General features: G+C 39.7%; 3 protein-coding genes across 4 annotated transcripts in view; 1 reads left to right on the top strand and 2 right to left on the bottom strand.

Annotated features, from left to right (window-relative positions):
* Window positions 1-25,474, bottom strand: part of MGAM (maltase-glucoamylase) — a 253,259-nt gene that overhangs the window by 210,541 nt on the left and 17,244 nt on the right. The window lies entirely within an intron of this gene.
* PRSS37 (serine protease 37) lies at window positions 68-5,557 on the top strand. Of its 2 annotated transcripts, none has more exons than XM_012447491.3 (5): window positions 68-532; window positions 2,170-2,311; window positions 3,498-3,751; window positions 4,300-4,436; window positions 5,322-5,557. In XM_012447491.3, the coding sequence occupies exons 1-5, from the start codon at window positions 499-501 to the stop codon at window positions 5,460-5,462; spliced, it is 708 nt and encodes a 235-aa protein (XP_012302914.3). In that variant the 5' UTR covers window positions 68-498; the 3' UTR covers window positions 5,463-5,557. The 2 variants fall into 2 exon arrangements, with proteins under 2 accessions (XP_012302914.3, XP_012302915.3); XM_012447492.3 differs by having other exon boundaries at window positions 3,498-3,748.
* Window positions 16,390-17,638, bottom strand: TAS2R5 (taste 2 receptor member 5). Its single transcript, XM_012447490.2, has one exon. The coding sequence runs from the start codon at window positions 17,394-17,396 to the stop codon at window positions 16,497-16,499; it is 900 nt and encodes a 299-aa protein (XP_012302913.2). The 5' UTR covers window positions 17,397-17,638; the 3' UTR covers window positions 16,390-16,496.

A 25,474-nucleotide genomic window follows, 5' to 3' on the forward strand; every position in this document is an offset into this window, starting at 1 on the left:
TGAAGCTAGTGTAACAAAGATGGGAGGGGCTGGGGAGAGTATAAGTAACCATTAGGAGGTTCACAGCAAACCTCAGGACCTTTTCTCCCTGAGCTAAGGTAAACAATATTGTCCCTCATAACCCTGGTCTCAAAACTTTGCAGGGAAGATAAGTCCTGAGCCTAGACCTGCCTTTTCCACAGACAACTGAACTACCTTCAAACAGATGTGCTTTTAGGGGTAGCAGACAGAAGGAGTTGAATCCAGGAGTTTCCTTCCCTGAAATGCCCCAATAGAGGCACAGTCCTCCACCTTCCCTGGAACAGAAGGGCTTTCATTTGTCTATCTGGAGCCATCTCCTCTCCTGTTTATGCCCAGAACTGCTTTCCAACCCCATGGAGTGCCCCCGTACCTAACTATAGCCACTGAGTCTACCAGGTGTTCCTGAGGAGACAACAAAGCCAATTGCTCCACACTCCTGATTTTCTCCATCTCTCAGGGGGGAAAAGCTGGATCACCATGAAATTTGTCTTCTATTTGGGTGTCCTTGCTGGTATGTATTCAGACCTTGTTCTCTGTTCTATAAGGCAGAGGTAAATGGATGGGGTGAGGCAGAGGCAGGATGTGTAAAGGGTACAGAAAAAGTCAAAAATAGTGTCATCAGCAGAATTAGGGGGCCTGCCTTTTAGACGCCATCGAAAGGCTCTCTGGATAGGCTGAGCCTACTTTTCTGGTGTTAAGCTATAGGGTGGGTTAAGGCACACACATGCCTTGGAGAAGGACTCCCACCGACCCTGATTATTCAAAAAGGTGAGCCTCATCACCATCTGGCTAAGCCCCAATGTGGTCACAAGGACAGAGAACTCATTTTCACCTCTGATATTCATCTATTTCCAAAACTTTGAAGACTCAGAATGCAGGAGACAGAGAAGGTAGAAACAAAAGATCAAATACTAGGGCCCTACCTTCTATAGTCCCTGCCCCACATGGAGTTCTTCTGATGGCAGAATTTGCAGGTGAGGCATTTCCCACCACTCCGACTGCCTAGGTTGTATCACACATTAGCTGTCTGAGATTAGGCAAGTTAATTAATCCTTCTGTGCTTCAGTGTCTTCAAAATGGGGGTATGACTGCCTATATTATAGAGTTATTGTGAAGATTAAACAAATCTGTGTAAAGCACTTAGCACAGTGCCTGCTATAGAGAACTCAATGTCTCTTGCCCTTGTTGATAGTCTACCCTATTCTCCTTGGGGCTTCTAACTGTGTGATCACACAGAAGGGTGTGGTGAGGTACAGGCCCAGGCTTGGGGAAGATTAACAGGAGTACCAAGAGCAGCCAAGACAAGAATAGGGCTTTATTTCTGATACTAGAATCAGTCTTCCTCCCCTTTATTCTCTAGGGTATGTCGTAAATAATTCATTCATAAAAACAAAACATGTTCATATTACAAAATTTAGATATTTTTAAAGTAGAAAAATAAGTATCATTCATAATCCCACCTCTTCATCAACACATGTTAATGCTTTGAGTTTACTCCCAGACTCTCTATAGTTTTTGTGTTTACATGGTTTTTTATTTACTTGTTTTTAGACAAATGGATTATATATACATTGTTCTTCTCCTTTTTAACTTAAGCATTAATATTTCTTTTTCTGTTTAATATTCTAATTTAATTTTTAACATATATGATGTTCCACTTTTTCATGTACTTCATTTCAATGTCCAACATTACCATATCAGACATTTATGTTTCCAATGTTCAGCTATTATAAATAGTGCTAATATGAGCACACTTACTTGTAATCCTTGTCTATATCCGATTTTTTTCTTTAGAATGGATTCTTGGGGTTGGAATGATTGGGTCACAGGTTATAAACAATTTCTTATTCTTGATGCCTATTTCTAAATTGCTTTTCAAGAAGATGGAATCAATTTACTAGCAGTGATGAAAGTGTCTCATTATACTCTCTTAGATTGAACATTATCAATATTAAAGTTATTACAAATATGAGATAAAATGGCATATCATTTTAATTCACATTTTTATTAGAAAAACATGTCAAATACATTAACATTTCCTGGCCAATTGATAACTGTTTAAGAATCATCCATATTCCTTTTCAACTAGGAGACTATTACCTTATTTTTTTAATATTTACGTATTAAGAATGTTCATTCTTTTCTCAGGGACCTTTTTCTTTGCTGATGCATCTGTTCAGAAAGAAGACCCTGCTCCCTATTTGGTATACCTCAAGTCTCACTTCAACCCCTGTGTAGGCGTCCTCATCAAACCCAGCTGGGTACTGGCCCCAGCTCACTGCTACTTACCGTTGAGTATTTGGGCATCTCCATCCCCAAAACAGCTACCGTTCATTCTAGATCAGTGGCTCTCAGATAAGGGTGATTTCTCCCCAGGGTACACTTGGCAATGTCTGAAGATATGTTTGGTTGTCACAACCAGGGGGCAGTGCTACTGGCATCTAATGGCGAGAGGCTAGAGCAAAGATGCTGTTCCACATCCTACAATGCACAGCACAGTCCCCACAATAAAGACCTGTCCAGCCCAGAATAGCATAGGAACCCTGTGCTTCATGTTATGCCTCCTCAGTCTCTCAAAAGTTTTTTTCAAGTTTTTTTTACTGGCAATTTAAATGCATTTTATCAATTAAAGGTCTAGCAGGTAACTGATGATGCACTCAAATTGGGTCAACTGGGTGCGTTTTAAAAAGAAACTAATCGCAAAGGTATGGAGGCATTCAAGGGTCGATACTAAGAATAGTTCCATACCACCAGGGTTTGTATTGAGAAAATGCAGTTACCACCCCTAGGCCTAAAAAGGCAAGAGAAGAAAATCATTTCAAAGGAGGCAGGGACAGATAGAGACAAGGCGAGACCTGTGTGAAGAGACAACCTGACTGGAATTGTAACCCCTAGTCAAGGAACACAGCCACTCTGTGACAAAACCACAGGGAGGGACCTGAGAGGGCAAGTACTCCAATCTCACTCTTCTCCCTCCAGTTACTTTCTGGTGCTTCCTAGTGGCCAATACAAGGAAGCCAGAGGACAAACCCATATATGTCCCCTCCAAAGGTGCAGAGCAGAATAGAATAGGGTTGTTAGTGCATCAGCTAGTGAACCAAAGAGGAGACACCCAAACTAGGTCATCGCATTCTCTGGTCTTCACCAAAATGGAAATCGTCCAGTTAGATAGGTGAGAAAATTACATTTCCTTGACGTGCATCATCTTCCTCTCCTGTACATTAAAGAACACAACATTAAAATGTAGTGAAGGGCTGCACCACTTACTATATCACCATGAGTGGATTACTCCTATGTGCCCCAGTAATTCACGGGCTAAATGGGGATAAAAATAAAATCCACTGCGTAGACTTGTTGTGAGTTAATTGAGATAATCCAGAAAAAGCACTTGACACAGTTCCTGGCACTTTGTAACATTCAGTATCTTAGCCATGATGATGATGATAGTGATTACTTCCAACCCCTTCTCCCTCCAGAAATCTGAAAGTGATGCTGGGAAATTTCAAGAGCAGAGTCAGAGATGGTACTGAGCAGACAATAAACCCCATACAGATCGTCCGCTACTGGAACTACAGTCATAGCGCCCCGCAGGATGACCTCATGCTCATCAAGCTGGCTAAGCCTGCCATGCTCAACCCCAAAGTCCAGCCCCTTCCCCTCGCCACCACCAATGTCCGGCCAGGCACTGTCTGTCTACTCTCAGGTTTGGACTGGAGCCAAGAAAACAGTGGTAAGTGTGCCTTCCACAGCAAGTCAGGTCATCAGTTGTCCTTTAAGAGGAAGATCCATGTCCTCATAGCTATGAGAAGAGAGGAGGAAAGGAGAATGAGAGACCTAATGGAGATGCTACACGAGTGGCCTGGCAATCAGACACCTGCCCAGAGGAACAAAGCTCCTCCCTTCCCGGGTGTCTAACGCCCCACGGCCCAGCCATTCCTGATTGTCAGAGGCACAATTCACATGACAAAGGCGTGATCCTACTTCTCATACTTGCTCATTTCACATGTGAAGGACCCCTCTGAGAATTGACTCAGGTCATTTAGTCCTCCAAGACAGGCCACCGATAAAAAATAAACTACCTCGAAGAGACGTAAAGCCTATTTCAAAATCCTCGAGTTTAGCTCATAACCACGCTCTTGATGATGTCTCCCCTTTTCCTCACTCCTTATTTTCTTTAAACATGCACAAAAAGACACAAGTTGAAATAGAGGCTGATGGTTAGAAGGACTAAATCACAACTGTCAGCAGGATGTTTTATTTTATCCCCGTCTCCCTCAGGCCGACACCCTGACCTGCGGCAGAACCTGGAAGCCCCTGTGATGTCTGATAAAGAATGCCAGCAAACAGAACAAGGAAAAAGCCACAGGAACTCCTTATGTGTGAAATTTGTGAAAGTACTCAGCCGAATTTTTGGGGTAATCTCTCTATATTCAGCTTTCAGCTTTCATTTATTTGCATATGCTCAGTTAACTATTGACTTTTTTATTTTTTTGTGTGACGGAGTCTCACTCTGTTGCCCAGGCTGGAGTGCAATGGTGTGATCTTGGCTCACTGCAACCTCTGCCTCCTGGGTTCAAGTGATTCTCCTGCCTCAGCCTCCCGAGTAGCTGGGACTACAGGCATGTGCCATCACGCCCAGCTAATTTTTGTATTTTTAGTAGAGACAGGGTTTCACCATGTTGGCCAGGGTGGTCTCCATCTCTTGACCTTGTGATCCATCTGCCTCGGCCTCCCAAAGTGCTGGGATTACAGGTGTGAGCCACTGTGCCCAGTCAACTATTTACTCTTGATGTAACAATTTTTTTGATTTCTAAATAATTTTTTGAGAATTTTATAAAGCTGCTGCAAAGTCAGTACTGTTTCTTCAGTAATGGACTTCCCTTAAAGTGTCTTTATTCATTAAAGGGCATCGTAAAGCACCTCCAGTTAAACACACCATTTGCTAGGTGTTCATTCTTATAACTACAAGTAAAATTGTGAAAACAGTCATTTTTTAAAAAAAAAATCAGACTTTTCACAAATAGAAAATGCCTTCACCACTTCAAAAAAAAAATGGAGTTTGATCCATTTTACATGTGACTTCTAGAGAGGCTGTTCTCTGACTTTCTCAAGGTCACACAAAGCTAATGCAAAAAAAAGGGCTCAAGCTTTCTGTCCCCTGATTCAGTGCTCTTATTATGAGCCCAGCATATGCCTGTAGACAGGGCTCAGTCAAGCGGGACACCACAGTTCCTGTGAGAAGATCTGACACACTCACTCTCTCTCTCTCACACTCTTCATCTCTGCATGATCTCTGGTAGGAGGTGGCCGTTGCTACTGTCATCTGCAAAGACAAGCTCCAGGGGATAGAGGTCGGGCACTTCATGGGCGGGGACGTCGGCATCTACACCAATGTTTACAAATATGTATCCTGGATTGAGAACACTGCTAAGGACAAGTGAGACCCTACTTCTTCCTCTGCATTCCACTGGCTCTGCCATGGACTGTACAAGCAGATAATTTTCCCTCAATTCAAAATAAAATCTCCAAATAAAAATTTGGGAATGAATGTAGCATACCAGTTGCCCATGTTTTTCTTATTTGTGTCTCTATATCCTACAATGATGAGAAGAACCAAGATCAAATCATGAAATGAGCATTTACTACACTGTCCTGGATTGCATTCATTATCTCATTTAATGCTCATAAGAAACCTTTGAGGTTATCTTTTGTTCCAAGTTTACACATGAGAAAGTTAAGGCTAAAAGACGTTACTTAACATTGCCTATAGCTGGTAGACATCAGAGCCTGAAATGGAACACAAAATTGCCATATTCTAAATCCCTTGCTATTAGTCTCAGTGTTATGGGGGAGTCTACAGCATCACAATAGATGTTGGCTCCTATGTATTTGCCTCCCTCTCTTTCCACTCAAAGGGCTTGAAGCTCTCACTTGTGGCTAAGATCTTGAGTACTGGGATAAGCTTCCCTAAGAAAGTCATGCCTCATCTCAGTGCTACATAGATTGCAATACGTTTAGAGAGAGAGTTAGTGGAAGAGTAGAAAGTAAAAAACAAAACTTCAGAACAAGGTCAACAATCATAAATCAAGTCCAAAAGGGAGTTTGGCAGCTCGGTAAAAGGTGAAGATATCATCAAGATCCAAAGAAGATATAGTCCCAGGCAGTAGCGGAGCTTGAAAGGCAGAGATGGCTAAGATGAGGTGAAGGACAGAAATTGGGCTTAGCCCCAGACCATGGTCCTAAAATAGCCAGGAAAGCAGGCACCAGTCCTATGCTTGAGAAACTGGTAAAGCTCTGATATAGTCTGAATGTTTATGTCCCCCCCAAATTTGTAAGTTGAAACCTAATCCCCAAAGTGATGGTATTTGGAGGTGAGGCCTTTGAGAGGTGATTAGTTCATGAAGGCAGAACCCTTACAAATGGGATTAATGCCCTCATAAAAGAGAGCCAGAGGTCTCACGTCCCCCTTTTGCCATGTGAGCTTACAGCAAGAGACAGTAGTCTATGAACCAGGAAATGAACTTCATCATACACCAAATCTGCTGGTGCCTTGATCCTGAATTTCCCAGGCTCTAGAACCATGAGAAATAAATATTTGTTGTTTATAAGCTTCACACAGTCAACAGTATTGTTATAGGTGATAGAGTAATTCCAGATATCCAAAAGACAGGGACATGTAGGACAAGAATGGGTAAAGTAGCCTCCACGCAGGTGAAGATTCAAGAAAAAAACTGCACATTATCCTTGGAGTCATATTTTCTACTCTTATGGTTTAAAATACAATCTATACTTTGATGAATTTTGTACTAGGCGGAATAATGGCCCTGCAAAGGGTCCACACTCTAATCTCATGAATATAATATAATCAGATTTAACTATGGTTCTGAACGTCGAAATTGGCAGATTATCCTAGATTATCTGGTGAATCCAATGTCATCAAATAGAGGCAGGTAGATCACAAGGTCAGGAGTTTGAGACCAGCCTGGTCAATATGGTGAAACCCCACCTCTACTAAAAATACAAAAAAAAAAAAATTAGCCAGGTGTTGGCCTGTAATCCCAGCTACTCAGGAGGCTGAGGTAGGAGAATTGCTTGAACCTGGGAGGCAGAGATTGCAGTAAGCCAAGATCGCGCCATTGCACTCCAGCCTGGACGACAGAGCAAAACTCCTTCTCAAAAAAAAAAAAAGTGAAAAAGGAAGGCAGAAGATTTTGTTGGAAGATGTAACAACAGAACAAGAGGCAGGAGAGATTCAAAGCATGAGAAGAAACTGACCAGCTATTGCAGGCTTTGAAAAAAATAGAAAGGGAACCTACAAGGCAAAGAATGTGAGCAGCCCCTAGAAGCTGGGAAGGGCTCTCACCTGACAACTGGCAAGGAAATGGTGGATCACAGCTGTACAGAATTCTGCAACCAATCTGCATGAGCAAGGAAACAGACTCTCCAGAAAGGTGCATAACTCTGTTGACACCTTGATTTTAGTTCAGTAAAATCTTTGTCAAACTTCTGACCTACAGTACTGTAAGATAATACATTTGTGTTGCTTTAGGCTACCTGTAGTAATTTGTTACAGCAGCCATAGAAAACACACTTTTAAATACACATGCCCAAAAATAGCTATTAGTACTTTTTATAATGAAATGTTAAAACCTTCAATGGCTCCCAGTTTTCCTAAGAATAAGTTTGAAATTCTAGGCTTAGAGTGGTAAACTTAGAACTCTAAACTTATAATGGTATCTAGGCTTTCTTGAGACTTCCCATATACCCCTTCCCATTACCCGTCCCCTACCAAAAAAAGTATCTTTCAATAAATAGTCTGCCACTTGGCATTGTTTCCTAACCCTGTGAAATGCAAATTTGGGTACAAAAGAATGTCAGAGAAAAATATAAGGAAGCGCCCAATACCCTCTCTTTAAGTTGGTAACCTGGTCAAGACCCAAACATAACACAGCCAGATCCATTTAAAAAACAACAAGCTAGGCTCAATGGCACACACCTGTAATCCCAGCAATTTGGGAGGTGGAGGCAGGTGGATTGCTTGAGCTCGGAAGTTCAAGACCAGCCTGGACAACATGATGAAACCCTGTCTCTACAAAAAAAAGTTTTTTAATTAGCCAGATGTGGTGGTGTGTGTCTGTGGTCCCAGCTACTCCAGAGGCTGAGGTGGAAGGATCACCTGAGCCCAGGAGGTCAAGACTGCAGTGAGCCATGATCACACCACTGTACTCCAGCCTCGGTGACAGAGTGAGACCCTGCCTCAAAAACCACCACCACCACCACCGTTTTTCAGCTGAAATTAAATCGTCAAGTGTTGAAATCATGTCCCAGGCAATGGGAACTATTTCCTCTTTTCCCAATTGCCCATAATTTAGGCAAAAGCAAATCATACCAATTACTATTCAATTAACTCCTCTAGTTTGTTTTCTCTCCCCAGTTAGAGTGCTGTTCTCCAGGCATAGTGATCAGCAACATGGGCTTCGAGGCTGAATTATCAAGAGGACACTTTGCCTGACTGTGGTGGATACTCCCCTAATATCTCTCACCCTCTACTCCTCCCTTCACTCCTGGCTCCTGCATCTGAAGTTGTACTGTGCTCTTTCCTTCAGGGAGGTGTCAGCTGATCTTCACTGATGTTATTTCACTCATCTCAATCCCCAACCTCCCCAAAGGGTTTGAGATTGTATTCCACCTTTGACAGAGAGGCAAGTTGCCTCTCTAATAGTCGCCTCCCAGGTTCAAGCTATTCTCCTGCCTCAGCCTCCCGAGTAGCTGGGATTACAGGCACCCACCACCATACCCAGGTTTTTTTTTTGTTTTTTTTTTTTTGTATTTTTAGTAGAGATAGGGTTTCACTATGTTGGCCAGGCTGGGCTTGAACTCTTGTTTAGCTTGTTTTCTATGTGAAAATATTTTAACTATTACTGTTTCAATTTATTAAATTAAATAAGTAGCCAGATTCTTATTCCTAAATCAGTTTTGGTAAATTGTATTTTTCTACAAATTTGCAATTTCATCTAAGTTTTTTAATTTACTGAAGCAAATTTACTTATAGTATCTTTATTCTCTTTTAATATTTTAATATTTTCTGTATCTGTAGCTAAGGACCATTCTGCATTCATACTATTTAGCTTCTCTCTTTTATTCCTAATTTATCTCATCAGTGGTTTTTTAGTCTGCTCTGGATGCCATAACAAAATATCATAAACTGGGTAGCTTCTAAACAACATAAATATATTTCTCACAGTTTTAGAAGCTGCAAAGTCCAAGATATAGGCACTGGCAGATGCAGTGTCTGATGAGGGCCCACTTCTTTGTGGATAGAAAGCCATCTTTTCCCTGGATCCTTACATGGTATAAGGGCAAACAAGCTCTCTAGGACCTCTTTTATAAGGGTACTGTATTAGTCTGTTTTTACGCTGCTGATAAAGATATACCTACTGGACAATTTACAAAAGAAAGAGGTTTAATTGGACTTACAGTTCCACGTTGCTGGAGAATCCTCACGATCAAGGTGGAAGGCAAGGAGGAGCAAGTGACATCTTACCTGGCTGGCAGCAGGCAAAGAAAGAAGCGCTTGTGTAGTGGAACTCCCTTTTTATAGCCATCAGATCTCGTGAGACTTATTCACTATCACAAGAACAGCATGGAAAAAACCTGCCCCCATGATTCAATTACCTCCCACTGGTTCCCTCTCATAACACGTGGAAATTCAAGATGAGATTTGGGTAGGAACTCAGCTAAACTATATCAGGCACTAATCCCATTCATTAAGGCTCTACCCTCAGTACCTGACAGCATCTTCAAAATCCCACCTCCAGATACCATCACATTGAGGATTAGGTTTTGATATACAAATTTTGGAGGGAAACAAACATTCAGTCTATACCAAATGATTTTCTACCTTGTTACTCTTTCCAAAGAACAAACTTTTTTTTTTTTCATATATATCAGTCAGAAAAACAACACACTTGAAATAAATGAAGAAAATTTAATAAATGATTTGTAAGTGCTTGGGAAAGATTAAAGGAATCGTGATCATTTGAAATTTTATTTATATTTTCCATTGATTTCTTCCATATCTTTATTACTTCTTTCCCTCTAGTCCTTAGTCCAAGGTCATTGAAAACTAACTTTTCAGTTAGTTAGAAATTTTGCATATCACCCATGTTCTGTCCTGAATCCACAATTTATCAATCCTATTCAGTTTAGCATTTAGAATGCTTCCAATTTTTCAGTTTTATAAATAACTGTGTGATGAACATCTTTGTAAAAGCAACTTTACATAGATCTTTAATAGAGATATATTTACAAAGTATAATTGCTATATGAAGATATATACCTATGTGTTAAAATATACTGTCAAATTGTCCCTCAGAATATTATACCAATTAGTGCATCCATTCTCAATATATGAGGACATCCTTTCCCTGTATTCTCAACAAAACCGTTATCTTTCTTTTTTTAATCTTTGCTAACTGGATAAGCACAAAATGGTATTACAAAATGTCACTTTCTTATGACTAGTGAGAAATAACAATGTTTATAAACCACATATATTGATTTATTTTTTAATTGCCTCCAAAGCCTTTTTCATTTTTCTATTGGAATGTTATGGTTCTTTTTTTCTTTCTTTGAGATGGAGTCTTGCTCTGTTGTCTGGGCTGGAGTGCAGTGGCGCGATCTCAGCTCACTGCAACCTCCGCCTCCTGGATTCAAGTGACTCTCTCGCCTAAGCCTCCTGAGTAGCTGGGATTTCGGGCACCTGCCACCATGCCCAGCTAATTTTTTGTACTTTTAGTAGAGACGGGGTTTCACAATGTTGGCCAGGCTGATCTCAAACTCCTGACCTTGTGATCCTCCCAGCTCAGCCTCCCAAAGTGCTGACATTACAGGCGTGAGCCACTGCACCTAGCCTGTTATGGTTCTTTTTTAATGGTTTTGTAACAATAATAATAACTCATTCTTCTAGTTATATATGCTTAGTTGTGATTTTGTCCTCTGTTTATCCATTGCTATTTACAGTTATATGCATCCTGTTTGTGACATGAAGAAGTTTTAATTTTTTATGTGATCATATATGTTAATAATTTTTGGATGATTTTTGTACTTGATAGCATAATTAGAAATTTCTTCTTCCATACCCCAATAATTTATTCATCTATATTTTCTTTGAGCTTTTTATGGTTTCATTTCTTATACTTTATTCTTTAACTCAAATTTAGTAATGATAATGTGAAATAAAAATCTAAAATTACTATATCCTAAATGCTTAGCCACTTGTTTCAGCAATTGGCTGAATAATCCTTTTTGAAAAGAAGACTACATTTATCATCTGTGAAATTTACATATTTATCTGGTGTTTCTATTCTATTTTCTTTATCTCTTTATTATTCTTTGCAAGTACAAATATTTAAAATTATTTCTTCTAAATCCTGTCATTTCTGACAATATCAATAAATCCGAGGACCTTATGCTAAATGAAATAAGCCAGGCACAGAAAGACAAACACCTCATGATCTCACTTACATGTGGAATCTAAAACAATCAAACTCGTAGAAGCAGAGTGTAGGATGATAGTTACCAGAGCTGGGTGGTGGAGGGAATCAGGAAATGTTGGCCAAAGAGTAAAATGTTACAGTTAAGTTACACAAGTGGAATAAACAAGTTTTTAAGGTGATAGATATATTAATTAACTTGATTCAATCATTCCATAGTGTATATATATATAATATCACTATCACATAATTTACATTATTACTTGTCAAAAGTGTAAATAAATTATTTTTCCTAAATAGAAGTATGATAATAATATTAAAGATAAAAATTATATCCATTATTATATACCAGGTACTCTTTTAAGCCTTTTACATCTATTAATTCATTTAATCTTCATGACAACCTATGAGGTATATACAGGCCTTCCTTCATAAAGTGAAATATATGTTCTTATAAAACTTTAAATTCTGCAAAATCATGCACAAAATATAAGAGTTTATTTTGGGGTGGGACAGAATAAGGTTGGAGAAGACTATTGAAAACCCATGTAACTGTGTACCCAGAGAACACCAACTGAAATAAAAGCAAACCTAATAAAAATCCTAGAATGATATATCTCTATAGCCTTTGCACTGAACATCTGTCAGTCACTCATTCTCAGCCTTTATACTGGGGCTTACGTTTCTTTCAAAGTATAGATAGATCTTTGAGGGAATTAATTTTTAGAGATTAATTTCATTACAAAAGCTGAACCAGTGTAGGATGACTATAGTTAACAATAATGTATTATATCATTTCACATAACTAGGAGGATATTGAATGTTCCCAACACAAAGAAATGATAAATGTTTGAGATGACAGATGTGCTGATTCCCCTGATGTGATCACAATACATTATGTGTATCAAAACATCACTAGGTGCCCCATGAATATATACAATTACTATTTGTCAAGTACAAAAGGTAAAATTTTAAAATCCGAACAAGAGTACAACCTTATCTATCAATACACTTTTTAAAACACAGGAGAAATGTTTTTGCTTCTATTTAATCTTCACTCAGTTTCACCAATAACTCAACAGGTGTGTAGAATGTGGAAGTCCTTGAAGCCACTCCACAGCTTCCACTAAAGGAGATCACTGCAGCAAAGTTTTCAGCTTCTTTCTTAAGATGCTCATATATTGCTAAGGCTTTCCCTTTAATTGGGAGAAAGCTGACCCGCTTGTTTCTTTGTCTTCAGTTGAAATGTTTAATTTTTCCTGTTTCCTTTGCTGCACCCAACAAATTCTGATGCACTGGCAATTATCTGTGCTATTTTTTTCCCTCCAGAGTCATCTCCAATTCTATGCCACATTGACTCCTTTAATTCATTTATAAATGTGACATCACAATCTCTCCAAATCCTTTAGTTTTAAGATTTTCTTTGATTGTTCAAATATTTCAGAATTTTCTCACTAACCTTATGACAATCAACCCACTGAGCCTTCACTGACATTTTTAGAATTAACTCCCCATTTATAATTAATATAAAATATGCTCCTAGTCAGAAAAAATATTTCTAAACTTTTCTTCTTGGTGTTACTTGAAAATAAGAACAAAACATTTACTAGAATAAAATGTCATTTAGAAATCTTTTGCTGTATTCTCCTGAGAAATGTCAATCTGATTCTTGATCTATTCTAAGTTTTGTACAATTTCCTTTGTCTGTGATATTCTTAAATCTCTACAATGTGTTTAAGTGAGATGAATTCCTCCCACTTTATCTGTCTTCAACACCCCTTGAGCCCTTTTAGTCTGTCTTTTTTCATCATTAATGTAATGCAATTCTTGATCATTAATTCTTCAAATATTTCATTCCTGTGCTCATTTTTTTCATCTCCTTCTGGGGCTCCAACCATTCCTGATTGTCCTTTTATTTCTGTGTGCCATATTGCTTTGCTTTTAAATTTTCCATCTCTTTATTACTTCGTCACATCTCCTGCAAGTTTCTAGAGCTGGCCTTCCAGTGCATTAATTCCACACCAGCAGCTGTACCCATTCTGCTGCTTAAATCAATGGTGGAATAATTTATTTCACCTAATTTAAAAATGTATATTTCAGAAGTCAAAGGGAAATCTGACTTTTCTTCACCCTAGGGCCTGTCAGCCAGGGTAGGCGTGTGATCTAGAATCAGTCAGCCAAGAATCCCACCCAGGATGGCTCCAAGAGACACATTCTCAGAAGCAGTGGCAATGTCAACAACACAGTGCTGACAGCTGAAATGGGAGAGGTGGTGCCAGCATCAGTCCCTGGAGCATGACTTGATTGTGTTCTTGTCTGTTTAGCCCGTCTTGGTTCCCATTCTGAGATTGATTCTCCAGCCTTCTCCTTGGTTCTATAATGTAGTCAATTTCCTTTCAATAAGTGTATTTTTTCCTTAAGTCATATGAAGCTGGACTATGTCATTCATAACTGATAGCACAGGTGACAGAAGTTGAGATATGGGAGAAGTGCAGGACAGGTAAAGCACTCATTTCTTCCTCCTACATAATTAGGACTATATGGATATCGTCATAAGGCATGGTTCAAAAAGCAGGGTTGAAAATATATTACTTATAATTGTAAAAGTAATGACTGTCAGAATGACAAAATAAAACTAATCAAATTTAGGAAAGGAAATTTGATTAGGGGTAAAATGAGATAATCCCCAAACCTTGATGAATGAGACTCAAAAGCTACAGTTTAAAGCTGATAAGACAAGTAAGAGAGCCAAAATCTTACTATTTAGAATTGTAAAAAATAACCACTAAAAGAACTAACACAAGTGATAAGATACAATTCTATCCAGGTAGTGGGACTGATAATGGAAGGTGGAATGGGAAAACGTTGCTGTTCATTTTCTACCTTTCTGTGCTGTTCAATTCATTTTTAGCCATGCTCATATATCACATTTTTAACATTTCACACCTCCTCAGGCTACACTACCACAGAGCATATCACATAATTAAATGTAAGGCCATTAATACACACACACACACACACACACACAGATGCACATGGATCCAGCTGCAACTCTAAAAATGCAAATTATAAAAGATTCAATTACGTAGGAATTAATTCAAGAAAATATATTTGCCTTTGGATTTGTTTTCCTTGCTAAAACACAAAGAAATCTCATACCCATCATAAGCTAAATTGTGTACAGAAAAAGAAGGGAATCCACAGGCTAATCCTATTTTGAATTCTTACAAGTATGAACAATGAGCTACTTAGAATTTACTGGAAAGAGTACAAGACTTGGAGTCAAAAAATCTGGGAATACTCCATTTACATTATTTACAAGTTGATGATCTTGGGCAAATCATCACTCCAGCCTTGTTGCCTGTAAATTGGGGATAAAACTGCTAACTGCATAGAGTTACTATTAAAATAAAATGAGGTAATGGACTCTATGTGAGATTGTCTGGTAAAATGTAAAGCCCAATACAAATATTAAATACTATTATCATTATTAGAGCAACTGGTCACAAAGGACATCTGTAAAAAAAAATAGAAATGGCATAATGAAAATTAATTCTACTAACAAATATATAACCAAGAAGCAGCACCTTTCTATTTAAAAAGAACGAATATGATCCTTCCCAGGACACAAAATACGGTACTTGACCTCACACAACTCACAGTGACGGTGGAATTAGTCTCCCCCTGTGTGATGACTGATAGCCACATGTGCCTAGCATGTACCTCAATTCTCAGCTTCAGGTAAGAAAAAGATATGTTTGAGAGAAAGATTAATGAAAGTAGATTCGTATGGTCAATAGGAAGCAGAAAAGAATGTTTAAGAACATCAAGTGTTACCATTTAGATTTCGGATCCCCCAGAACTGAAACAAAGAAGGCTAGAAAGAAGGTAGAGAAGGAGGTGCATAGAAAAGTCTGTAGCAAGAGGGATGGGATGCAAAGGAGGGAAGGGCAAAGTTAGCTCATTAGGAGAGTAGCATGTTGTAAAGCAAAGGGCCATGGGCCAGGAGTCAAGAAACAGCTCTAGTCCCAGTACTGCCACAAGCTCTCTATGAAACCCTGGGCAGGACACTGCCCCTCTCAGGCCTCAGTTTCTTAACCTATAATACAAAGGAGGTGTTGTAAGCTAATCAATCGTTCACAAAGTATTTATTGTTTATTATGGGATAGGCAGTTGTTCTAGTCTCCAGAGACATAAGAGAAAATAGACACAGCTCCTGCTGCCATGGATCTGGCATTCTCAATGATCTCCCTCCAAAAAGACCTGGCACACTAGAATTCTGACTGCAGGCTGTGGTGCGGCCACACTGGACAGGCAAAATGGCTAAATGACTGAAGAGGAGACAGCATGACCTCTTCAAAAGCAGTCTATTTTTTTTTTTTTTTTTAAGCAGAAGCAAGTGCCCCTCACTCTCATGTTGCCCAACTCTAGGTCCTGAGCCTTGGAGCTTAATACAGATCGTGGCATCCAACTGACTTTTATTCTGAAAGCCAAGACTGGGGCTCCAAGAAAATTCCAGAAATATAAGATGTTTTGTTTTGTTTTTCAGTTAGATAATTAGAGTCATTACAGCAGAGAAATGGGGAAATTATTTGATGCTTTTTTAAAAAGCCTATCTAAAATGACTAACATTAATGTAATTTCATAAAATTTAACAATCACTATAATTGTTCCTAATCTGTTTTCTATAATAGGAAAAACACAATTTATATATGAATTATTTGCTATATGTAGACAGAATATAATACCTCTTTCACCAAACATGAAGCCCTAACCTTGATTTCTGTAGTACATTAAAAAATTGTATTTTGTATTGCCAAAAGAGAAATAGCGTTGGGTTTTGATCCGTATTTTCTGTTGCTCATTCATTAAATTGGAGTAAAAGAAGGAAAATCTTAAAAGACATGAAAGGCAGCTCCCTTATAGGGAGCTATCAACAGAGCATCCCAAGAGTGCCCTGACCACACGTTTCTCCCCAGATCATGGGCCCCAGCATCTCCGAGCACACGCTGTCTTCCGCAGGATCTTCTGACAAGTCTGCTTCACCCTAGGAATCCCCATGATCAGTATGAGGGAATGAAGAGAAGGATAGGCAGCCATGAATGTCTCGGAGAGGAAGACATTGGTGAGATTAGGAGGATAAGTCTTGGAGGTGATGGAGAAGGGGCTGGCTATGACATAAACCAGGTGAAGTAAGAGGAAGCAGCCCAAGGACTTCAGAGCAGTGATGTGAGCCTTGGCTCGGGCATCCCTCCTACCAGCTGAATGGACCTTCATCTTCCTGTGGTGTGTATACAAAGAGACAATCAACATCCCAGAGGAAACAAGAAACACTATGAAAGGCAACCAACTTCCTGAATTGAGCTGAAATACATACAAGTACTGCCAACCTGCAAAGGGATACAGGATGGTGCTGTTTCCTTGGGAAGGATGATAGAGCATTAAGCCAATTCGGACTGTAAGTAACAAATTGATTATAAAGCACCCCAGAAGGCACAAGAGACTCAGGTTATAGGCCCTCTGCTTCAACCACAAGTAGGAAGGATGATCACAGGTTGTGATCTTCTTGCAATAGAAGACACCGAGGAAGGCGGCAAACCACAAGCTGGCTTGGCTTACCAGGACCCAGAAGATACTAAGATACCGAAGCCAAAGGCTGCTCTGGAAAAACGGAAACAAGCTTAAGTCCAAAATGATCAGCCACTGCAGGAGAAATCGGCAGCCACCCAGGCCCAGGATAATGAGGTTATATGAGGACCAGCTGAATTTTCTGATCCATTCCCTAAAACTCCAGACCACGAGGACTCCATTTCCAATTAAACCGATGAGAAATTCAACCACTGCTACTAGCATCAGCAGTCCTAGGGCAGTACTCAGCATGGCTGGGGAGGGGAGGCTCTCACTGCTCCTGGCTGAGGTCAGATCCCCTGGTAGCGATAACACACCAGGGTAAATTTTCACACCACAAAATCGGGACTTGACCTTGTCCTTCTGTAATCTATCTTCAAGCAAGACTGAATAGCTGTGACGAGGAACAGAGAGGTTGGAAATTATGATACCCTCTGTATTTGCATCTACACGAAGGAACCCTGAGTGTAGACCCAGAGATGGCAAACAGTACCACAGACACTGGATCTCCATCTCAAAGGTCGCGGGGCCAAAGTCTAGACACCAGGATACAATGTAACAAGACCCCTCAACAAGAAAGACAAAATCAAAACATGCTCATGCTCTATACAGTGCCAGTTATAAGCGCATATGCTATATACTAAAAACAAGAAATTTTATTTTCATAAAAAGAACATTGGGCTGGGCACAGTGGCTAATGCCTGTAATCCCAACACTGGCCAACATGGTGAAACCCCGTATCTACAAAAAATACAAAAATTATCCAGGCGTGGTGGCAGGTATCTGTAGTCCCAACTACTCAGGAGGCTGAGGCAAGAGAATCACTTGAACCCAGGAGGCGGAGGCTGCAGTGAGCCGAAATTGCACCACTGCACTCCAGCCTGGGTGACAGAGCAAGACTCCATTCCCCCCACCAGAATAAAAATATAAGCATGATGAGAACTCTCTATGAAGCTGTAGGCAGGTAGGCCACTCCCCTGTCTAGGCCTCAGTTGCTCTACTAATAACTGAATAGATTATAGGGCTAGATTTCCATTTCTTGAGTAGATTTACAGAGTGCTTATTTTGTGTCAAGCTACAGTGTACTAGGCGCAGGGGATGACACCATTATAATACACAGTCCCTGCCTCCAGGTAGTATTCATTGTACATCATCTCCACCCAGCTGCAAGAGCTAGCATTCTAAAACTCTGGCTGTAGGATATGGAGGGGCAGAGAAGGTCATGATCTTCTACTGGCCAGAAAATCTAGGGGAGGCTTGAAACTATCCAAAAGCAGTGTTTCTCTGGCAACTTTCTGATAGAGTCATGGTGCCTCTCTCTCCCCACCTGCCCCAATCTAGCCTTGCAGAGGAATCTGCCACAGATCCTGGTAGCCAACTGACATATTACCAGAAACCTAGCCTGGCATCAAAAAAACAAAATATCTAGAAATATAGAGATAGGATTTTTGGCAGACTACTTTACTACCGGTGTTGAGAGGCTAAACCACATAGAAAATTGAGATACTAATGTAGCTAATTCCACTAAGAAAAGTGCTTGCCTAAAAAATATCCAGCAATTAACACACAGGTTCACTTCTTTTTAAAATATATTATTTTCAAACTATGGCTATTTTATGCTTCCTTTTATCAAAAATATAGTGTATTGGCAAAGGAAATTGGATTATCTGCAGTAATTTTTTTTAAATGTGATACTTTGCAAAATATGAAAACTCAGTTTTGACTTCTGTAGTTTATTAAAATAATGTGATTTGCATCGCTTAGAGTGCAATAAGCTCCAATTTCTATCCTGTTTTTCATTTTGTTTCAAAATCAAAGAAGAAATGAGAAGGAGAATTGAGAATAAAAATTTTATTTTACTAAAAACCTACAGTTATTTTTACTGTTGTCAATGATACGGTTAAGGGCCTGATTAGATCCTTCTCCCACATCGTGGCCTCTGGGATTTCCAAGCACATATTATCTCCCACAGAATTCTCTGACAGGTCTGATTCCTCATAACCATTACAGCAGAGGGAAGTGAAGCAGAGGCAGCCATGAGTGCTGCAGAGATGGCAAGAATGGTGAGATCAGAGGAAGATTAGAAGGTTATGGAAAAGTGGCTGGCCAACGCAGAAACCATGTAAAGGGGGAAGTTCAGAGCCAGAGCGACATGCACCGTGCTTCAAGCCTCCTCGTTACAGCTGTGTAGTCCTCCGTCTTCCTGTGATGTCTATACAAAAAGACAAGTAGAACAGGAACACCGCAGATAGCAATCAGTTTCCTGCACCAGACTGCAATCTATAAAAATAACAGGTTTAAAATGGGATGGAGGATGCTGCTGTTTCCTGTTAATGGTTTTTAAAGCATCCAGCCAACAAGAGCTGAGAAATAAAAAGTGATCTTGAAAGACACTAGCAAAAACCAAAAACCCAGCCTCCAAGCCCTCTTCTTCAGCTATAAGAAGTCAGGGGGGCAAAGGTCATGATCTTCATGCAGCAGAAGCCATTGAAGAAAGTAGCAAACCACATGGTGGCCTGGCTTACCAGGACTCAGAAGACATTAAGACAGTAAAGCCAACTACTGCTCTGGGAAAGTGGAAACAGATTAAGTCCAACAGGATCAGCCTGAGTAGGGGAAAGTGGCTTCATGAAGATTTATAGGGACTCCTTCCATGTTTTGACCCATTCTCTAACTACTCCAGACTACAGGACTCCATTTCCAACGAGGCCAGTAAGAAATTCAGCCACTGCAACAGACATCAGCAGTCCTAGGGCAGCAGTCAACGTGGCTGGGAAGGGGAATGTCTCACTGCTCAATCAGGAGGTGCCCTGCTTCAGTGCTGATGAGTATGTCCTGCTCCTGGCTGTGTCAGAAGTTTTATGGTAGAACATTTCACCTTTCACAACTCAGATTTTGCTACTGTCTGAAATCCATTCTCTGGTAAAGATATTACAGCTGTGAACAGAAGAAACATTCTTGAAGGTAACAGTCCCACCTTCATTTACATCTATATGACGCTGGCCTGGGATCTAAGATTAGGTACAGAGCCACAGTTATGGAATGGCCTTCTGAAGAAAAGAGCTAAAATCCAGACAGCCTAGAGCACAGTTTCCTGAAATCCTTCTTTCACCCAATCTAACTCCACAAAACCTAAATAAGACATACCGAGAATTTAAACAGTGGCAAATGCAAGGCACTTCATGTTATAAAAAAGGAAAGCATGAAATGTATCAATTATTTAGCAAATATTTATGAATGACTACTATGTGCCAGGCCTCTGTTCCAAGGTGTTGGGATACAGTGGAAAGAAACAAAGTTGCTGCTCTCATGGAGCTTATGTTCTGGTGGGCGAGGCAAGTAATTGATGGTTTTAATATGTTTGTAATTTGAATATATAAACATGAGAGCTATATTTACCCCTGTGCAAAGGCTTACTGCAATGACAATGAAAACAAAGGGAAGGATAGGGTGAGCAAACAAGCAAAAACAAGAAGACAGGATAAACATCAACTGCTGAATAATAAATTCTAGGAGAGGTCAGGCAGGAGAGAAACCTGTGACCTATGGCTGCTACTTACATCTCCACACAGAACTGTCCAGCCTATTGGCATCCGCGCCAAGAGCTGCATTGCAGGGGTGTATGTGGAGAATAATAGCCTCAGTGCCATTCACTTTAACAGAGCAACAGTATTGGTTTTTACTTTTGACACGACCAAAGTGTGTCTGCCATGATACTACCATACCTCTTTCTACCAAAGTCCCTTCTATTCACGCTCCTATTCCCTACTGCTCTGAGCCCTCAGCTACTTCGGCAGTACCTGAACCAAGTAAAGAAAGCTGATGAAAGGTCAAGCAGGATGTTAGCATCAGAAGAGACCCTCCTAGGGGCAAGTTATGGCTTCACACTCAGCATCAACAGAGCAGTCTATGATAAGAATATTAAAAAGAATGAAACAAAGAACAAGCATTGGTTTTGAAAACTTGTCACTTTCACCCAAAAAAAACTGCCCCCTCCTGCTACCAGACCCAGTACAGTTCCATCTTCTATCCCCTCTTCTACATCTCACTTGCAAACCTTCTTCCAGTACTAGGGACTTTTTTAAATGCTTCTCAGAATTGTGCCTATTTTGCCACTAGATGGCGTCAAGACAACTCCTCTGTAAAAGCTGTTGACTTAAGCAAATTCCCTTAATGAGCTGAAATAGTCCAGATATTCAGAAACTGAATAGATCAAGCATGTTTTTCATAAGCACGTGTAACAGGAACACAATTTATGGATGTACACAAATTCATAGTCTTGCCCGCTTCCTTCCTCACAACCGTATGAGGAAGAGAAGTCTTGCTCACTAGTCATTGCGGCCTCTTTGGAGCTGCAATTTAGAAGCTGGGAGAGAGGAGGAAGCACAAACTACACCATGGAAGGTGCTGTGTGCAGCAAAGATCACAGCCCCGAGGAATAAGACGACTCGCATCGGCAGCGTTGCTCAGGAAGGGAAGGGAATAGAGTAAAAGCGGGCTAGTGAGGGGACTGCAGATGAAGGGAGTGGGAGTTAGTTGTGTGCTTTTATGAATATAAAATTTGGAGGGCTGAGAATTTTTAACTACAGCAGGCAAAATATGGGGAACTCTCCAGGAGGTGCAGCTTAATTTCCTCCCTCTGAGTTTGGACTGGACTTAAGGACTTGCTCCCAAAGAACCAAGTATGGAAATGGGGGAAAAAATAGTAACTTTGCAATGTTCCTGGCAGACACCACCTTCACCAAGTGATCAAGGTTAACGTCACCAGTGACCAGTCATGTTGATATCCCGTAACTCCTAACGTGATGACTAGGGCACTTTACGTCAGTCTAACTGAGAAAAACAACAGACAAACCCAAACTTAGGGACGTTCTACAAAATGCCTGAATAGTAATCTTTAAAACTGTCGAGGTAATTTTAAAAGGAGCTGAGAAACCAACACAGAGTAGAGATACTAAGTCCAACTGTACCATGGTTATGGTAAGATATAAATATTAGCAGAAACTGGGTGAGGATGATATTTGAACTCTCTGTACTCACTCTGCAACTTTTCTATAAAATACTATAAAATAAAATGAAATAACATTATTTTAAAAATTTAAATAAAACTCAGATCTAATAATTGCATTTTTTAGCATTGAGAATTACATTTTTAGCATTTAGCAATAAGAATTGTGCGTATCCAGAGAACACTGAGGTGTTCCCATAACATTGCAAGATCACGCTAAGGAAAGGGTCAAGCAGCACAGACTACAGACAGGGCTTTCTGGGTGTCTGCCCATCCAAAGCAAAGAGTTCTCAGGTTCATGCTAGTACCGGCCCTCAATGGGACACAGGCCTCACGACTAGATTTCTGTTAGATGTATTAATCAATGGAGCACTTGTGGCCAACCAGAGAAAGGCAATGTGTTTTGAAGTCAAACAGATTTGGGGGTGCTCCCAACTCAACCAGTTAGCAGCTAGGTCCTTAAAGAAGTCAATTAACTCCTCTGAGCTTCAGTTCCCCCTCTGTAAAAATGATGATGATAATGTTTACCTCACAGGGCTATTGTGATGATAAAACAAATTACCTAGCCTGATGCTCCCCAAATAGTCTAATTAGTGTTATTTTTCTTTCCTTCCTTAGCGATTTCTCTCCCTAAGTACTAATTTCAATAAAGTCAGAGAGCACCTGAAGTCTGTTATTCACAGTATGCAAATCCAAGATAAACTGAGCTACTAATTCTAGACACAGGTGTCCAGTTCTGCACAATTCCAGGATCTCTGGAAAGCATGAATAAAGATGAGAGATTAATTAACCCAGGCCTTTAAGACACATAGAAGCCAAAGATGTAAAGGGGTAGGTGGGAGTTAGGAGAGATCTTTTCTGAGTAATATCAATGTCTAACTACTTCTTCTCTTGAGATACCTGGATTTCAGATCATTATAACCACAGCCATTGTCCCATCTGTGAAAGCAGCAAAATTGAGAGAAATAATTTTTCCGTATTTAAAATAGGTCAGAAATGTTATCAGACCAATCAAGTATGTACCTGTATTTAGATATCTCATTTGCAAGCTAGCTGTGCACACACCCAGTCATTTTCCCAGGGCTCGTGGCTCCTTCCTGCTGACCCAAGGTAGAGTTACAGTCACCCCATTTCCCAGACCCCATATATCCACATAGACATAATCCAGGTAACAATCACACCGTAGTGAAGTGATGTTGACCTCACACCTCCGCCAGGCATGGGGAGGAGGGTGTACAGACTGCACCCCTCCTCCTGCTGTTACCCTTATCCTCACGTCTTCCCTTTCCTCTCCTCTTCTCCCACCCCCATTAACCCATATCACTCTCTTGTTAATTTCTATGCCGGGCAAATTCTTATACCAACATGGAATTTCTTTTCACACTTTTTTCCTCGTGGAGTAAAACTGGCCTTGTGCTCTTCTCTTAGAGGGGGAAATAAATGTGCACCTGGTGCCTTTCCTTAGACCACAATATCCAGTTCCCTAGGGAGTTTTGTCAAATTCCACTTCCCCCTTCCACTCCCACACCCAGAAGGAATGAAGGCAGAGTATATAAAATTTGAAAAATAAAAATTCCCAGTGGACTCTGACGTACTTCTCACCCTCCCAGCCCTCTTTGAGAACCAGTGAACTAGACTAGATGATCCATCTCCAGCTTTAACTTGTAAAAAATTATATTATTGAAAAATTTATTTTAAATGCCTTCAGTAAGCTTCAATTTCACCTAAAGACTGTGGTTTTTGAGGTTACCTTAAAAGTTACATTCTGTTCATGCTTTAAAAGACTCCTTTCTAATAGTCTTTTCTATTTTTTTAACAATTGAAAATGGTTTATCAACAGAATGCTAGTAACAATGATCAGGGAAACCCAAAGCCAGACATGTTTAGAATTGTTTAAGTGAAATTTAAGTGATATAAAGAAACCTTTAAAATCTTTGAAATTTTTAAGAATTTCATTTAGTTCTTACAGAAATTTTATCTACCTTCTCATCATATTTCTGTTGGCCTACTCCTTCCCAAGTAGCAACATTCAAAAGAAATCTAATAATTTTTTCTTCTTTAATGTTACTACTTTTTCATTTAAAAACACATCTCATATAAATCTCAAGGCCTAAAAGTTCAGAGTCTATGTGACACCATGACATTCATTTCAGCTACGAAAACCAAGCACCCACAATAATTTCATACTTTCAGAGACTATACTTGAAGCTCTGGATCTATTCCTTCCTAGTTCTGTTATTATGAACCATTCATATGGCTTATTTGTGCCTTAATTTTCTCAACTATATAATGGAGACAATAATAACTACCTTACTAAAGAGGTTAAGACCAGCTAAAAAAAATCACATGTGGAAATGTAGCTCATACAGTATTGGGCATGTAGCAGTTAAAAGTTAAATGGCAATGACCATGAGTTATAGTTACCACAATGGGTGTTTCATGAGGTTCTACGCTGTTGTGACACCTGCCCTTCACTTCAGAGAGTGATTTCTTAACAAAGAGTTTTTAATCTCCCTCTATTCTCTACCTACTGCAGGAAAGGGAGGGGTAGGCAGGATGTTATTTTTATTAGAGAGCCTGTAAGTTACTGTGTCTTGAAAAAAGCAAACCAAATACCAAATTTTTTAAGTCTCTGGCTAATAAGTAGTTAGTGGTGGGTATTTAGCAGAGCATATTAGAACCAGGAAAACTCTAAACACACAGGAGTCTTAAAAACTGTGCCCAAGGGGGACTTTGGTCAAGTGCCTAAGCAAAGACTGAAAACTTTCTTCAAACAGCAAAAATAGTCCTAACACAAAGACAACACATTCAATCCAGAGAGGGGAAAACTGAAGGCAGGACAAACGAGGAAACACATTGGCAGAACTTTGCCAATACAAGAAAAAGAATCCAGACGAAGCAAGAAGACAATTCACTTACCTTTCTTAGTGAGGACAAACTGGATTTGGACCTCAGGACTCCTTCTCTGTCTTTCAGGTATGAGACAGGTAGGTAGGTAGGTAGGTAGGTAGGTAGGTAGGTAGGTAGATAGATAGATAGACAGACAGACAGACAGATAGATAGATAGACTGTATATACTTACATATTTTTAAGTGTTTTTTGATTATATAAAAATGTTCATCACAGAAAACTTGAAATATATAAAAAAGTATTCAGTTCCTACCACCTAAAATAATTATTGTTTACATTTTGATGCATTTCACCTAAAATAATTATTGTTTACATTTTGATGCATTTCCTTTTAGACTTTTCTTCATATAAATTCATTTTTACCAAAAAATGATACTATATCACATGTACAGATTTTATTTCAATTTCACTT

This window comes from Aotus nancymaae, unplaced genomic scaffold (genome assembly GCF_030222135.1).
Source record: "Aotus nancymaae isolate 86718 unplaced genomic scaffold, 86718_ANA_hifiasm-v0.15.2.pri h1tg000002l, whole genome shotgun sequence".
Taxonomy (NCBI): Eukaryota; Metazoa; Chordata; class Mammalia; order Primates; family Aotidae; genus Aotus; species Aotus nancymaae.

What these genes read in the sequence shown, in the direction of transcription:
- PRSS37 (XM_012447491.3), top strand. Translation starts at nt 499, where the DNA reads ATGAAATTTGTCTTCTATTTGGGTGTCCTTGCTG. An exon ending in CTGGAGCCAAGAAAACAGTG is followed by an intron (nt 3,752 to 4,299) that starts GTAAGTGTGCCT and finishes CGTCTCCCTCAG; the next exon opens with GCCGACACCCTGACCTGCGG. An exon ending in TACTCAGCCGAATTTTTGGG is followed by an intron (nt 4,437 to 5,321) that starts GTAATCTCTCTA and finishes GATCTCTGGTAG; the next exon opens with GAGGTGGCCGTTGCTACTGT.
- TAS2R5 (XM_012447490.2), bottom strand. Translation starts at nt 17,396, where the DNA reads ATGCTGAGTACTGCCCTAGGACTGCTGATGCTAGTAGCAGTGGTTGAA.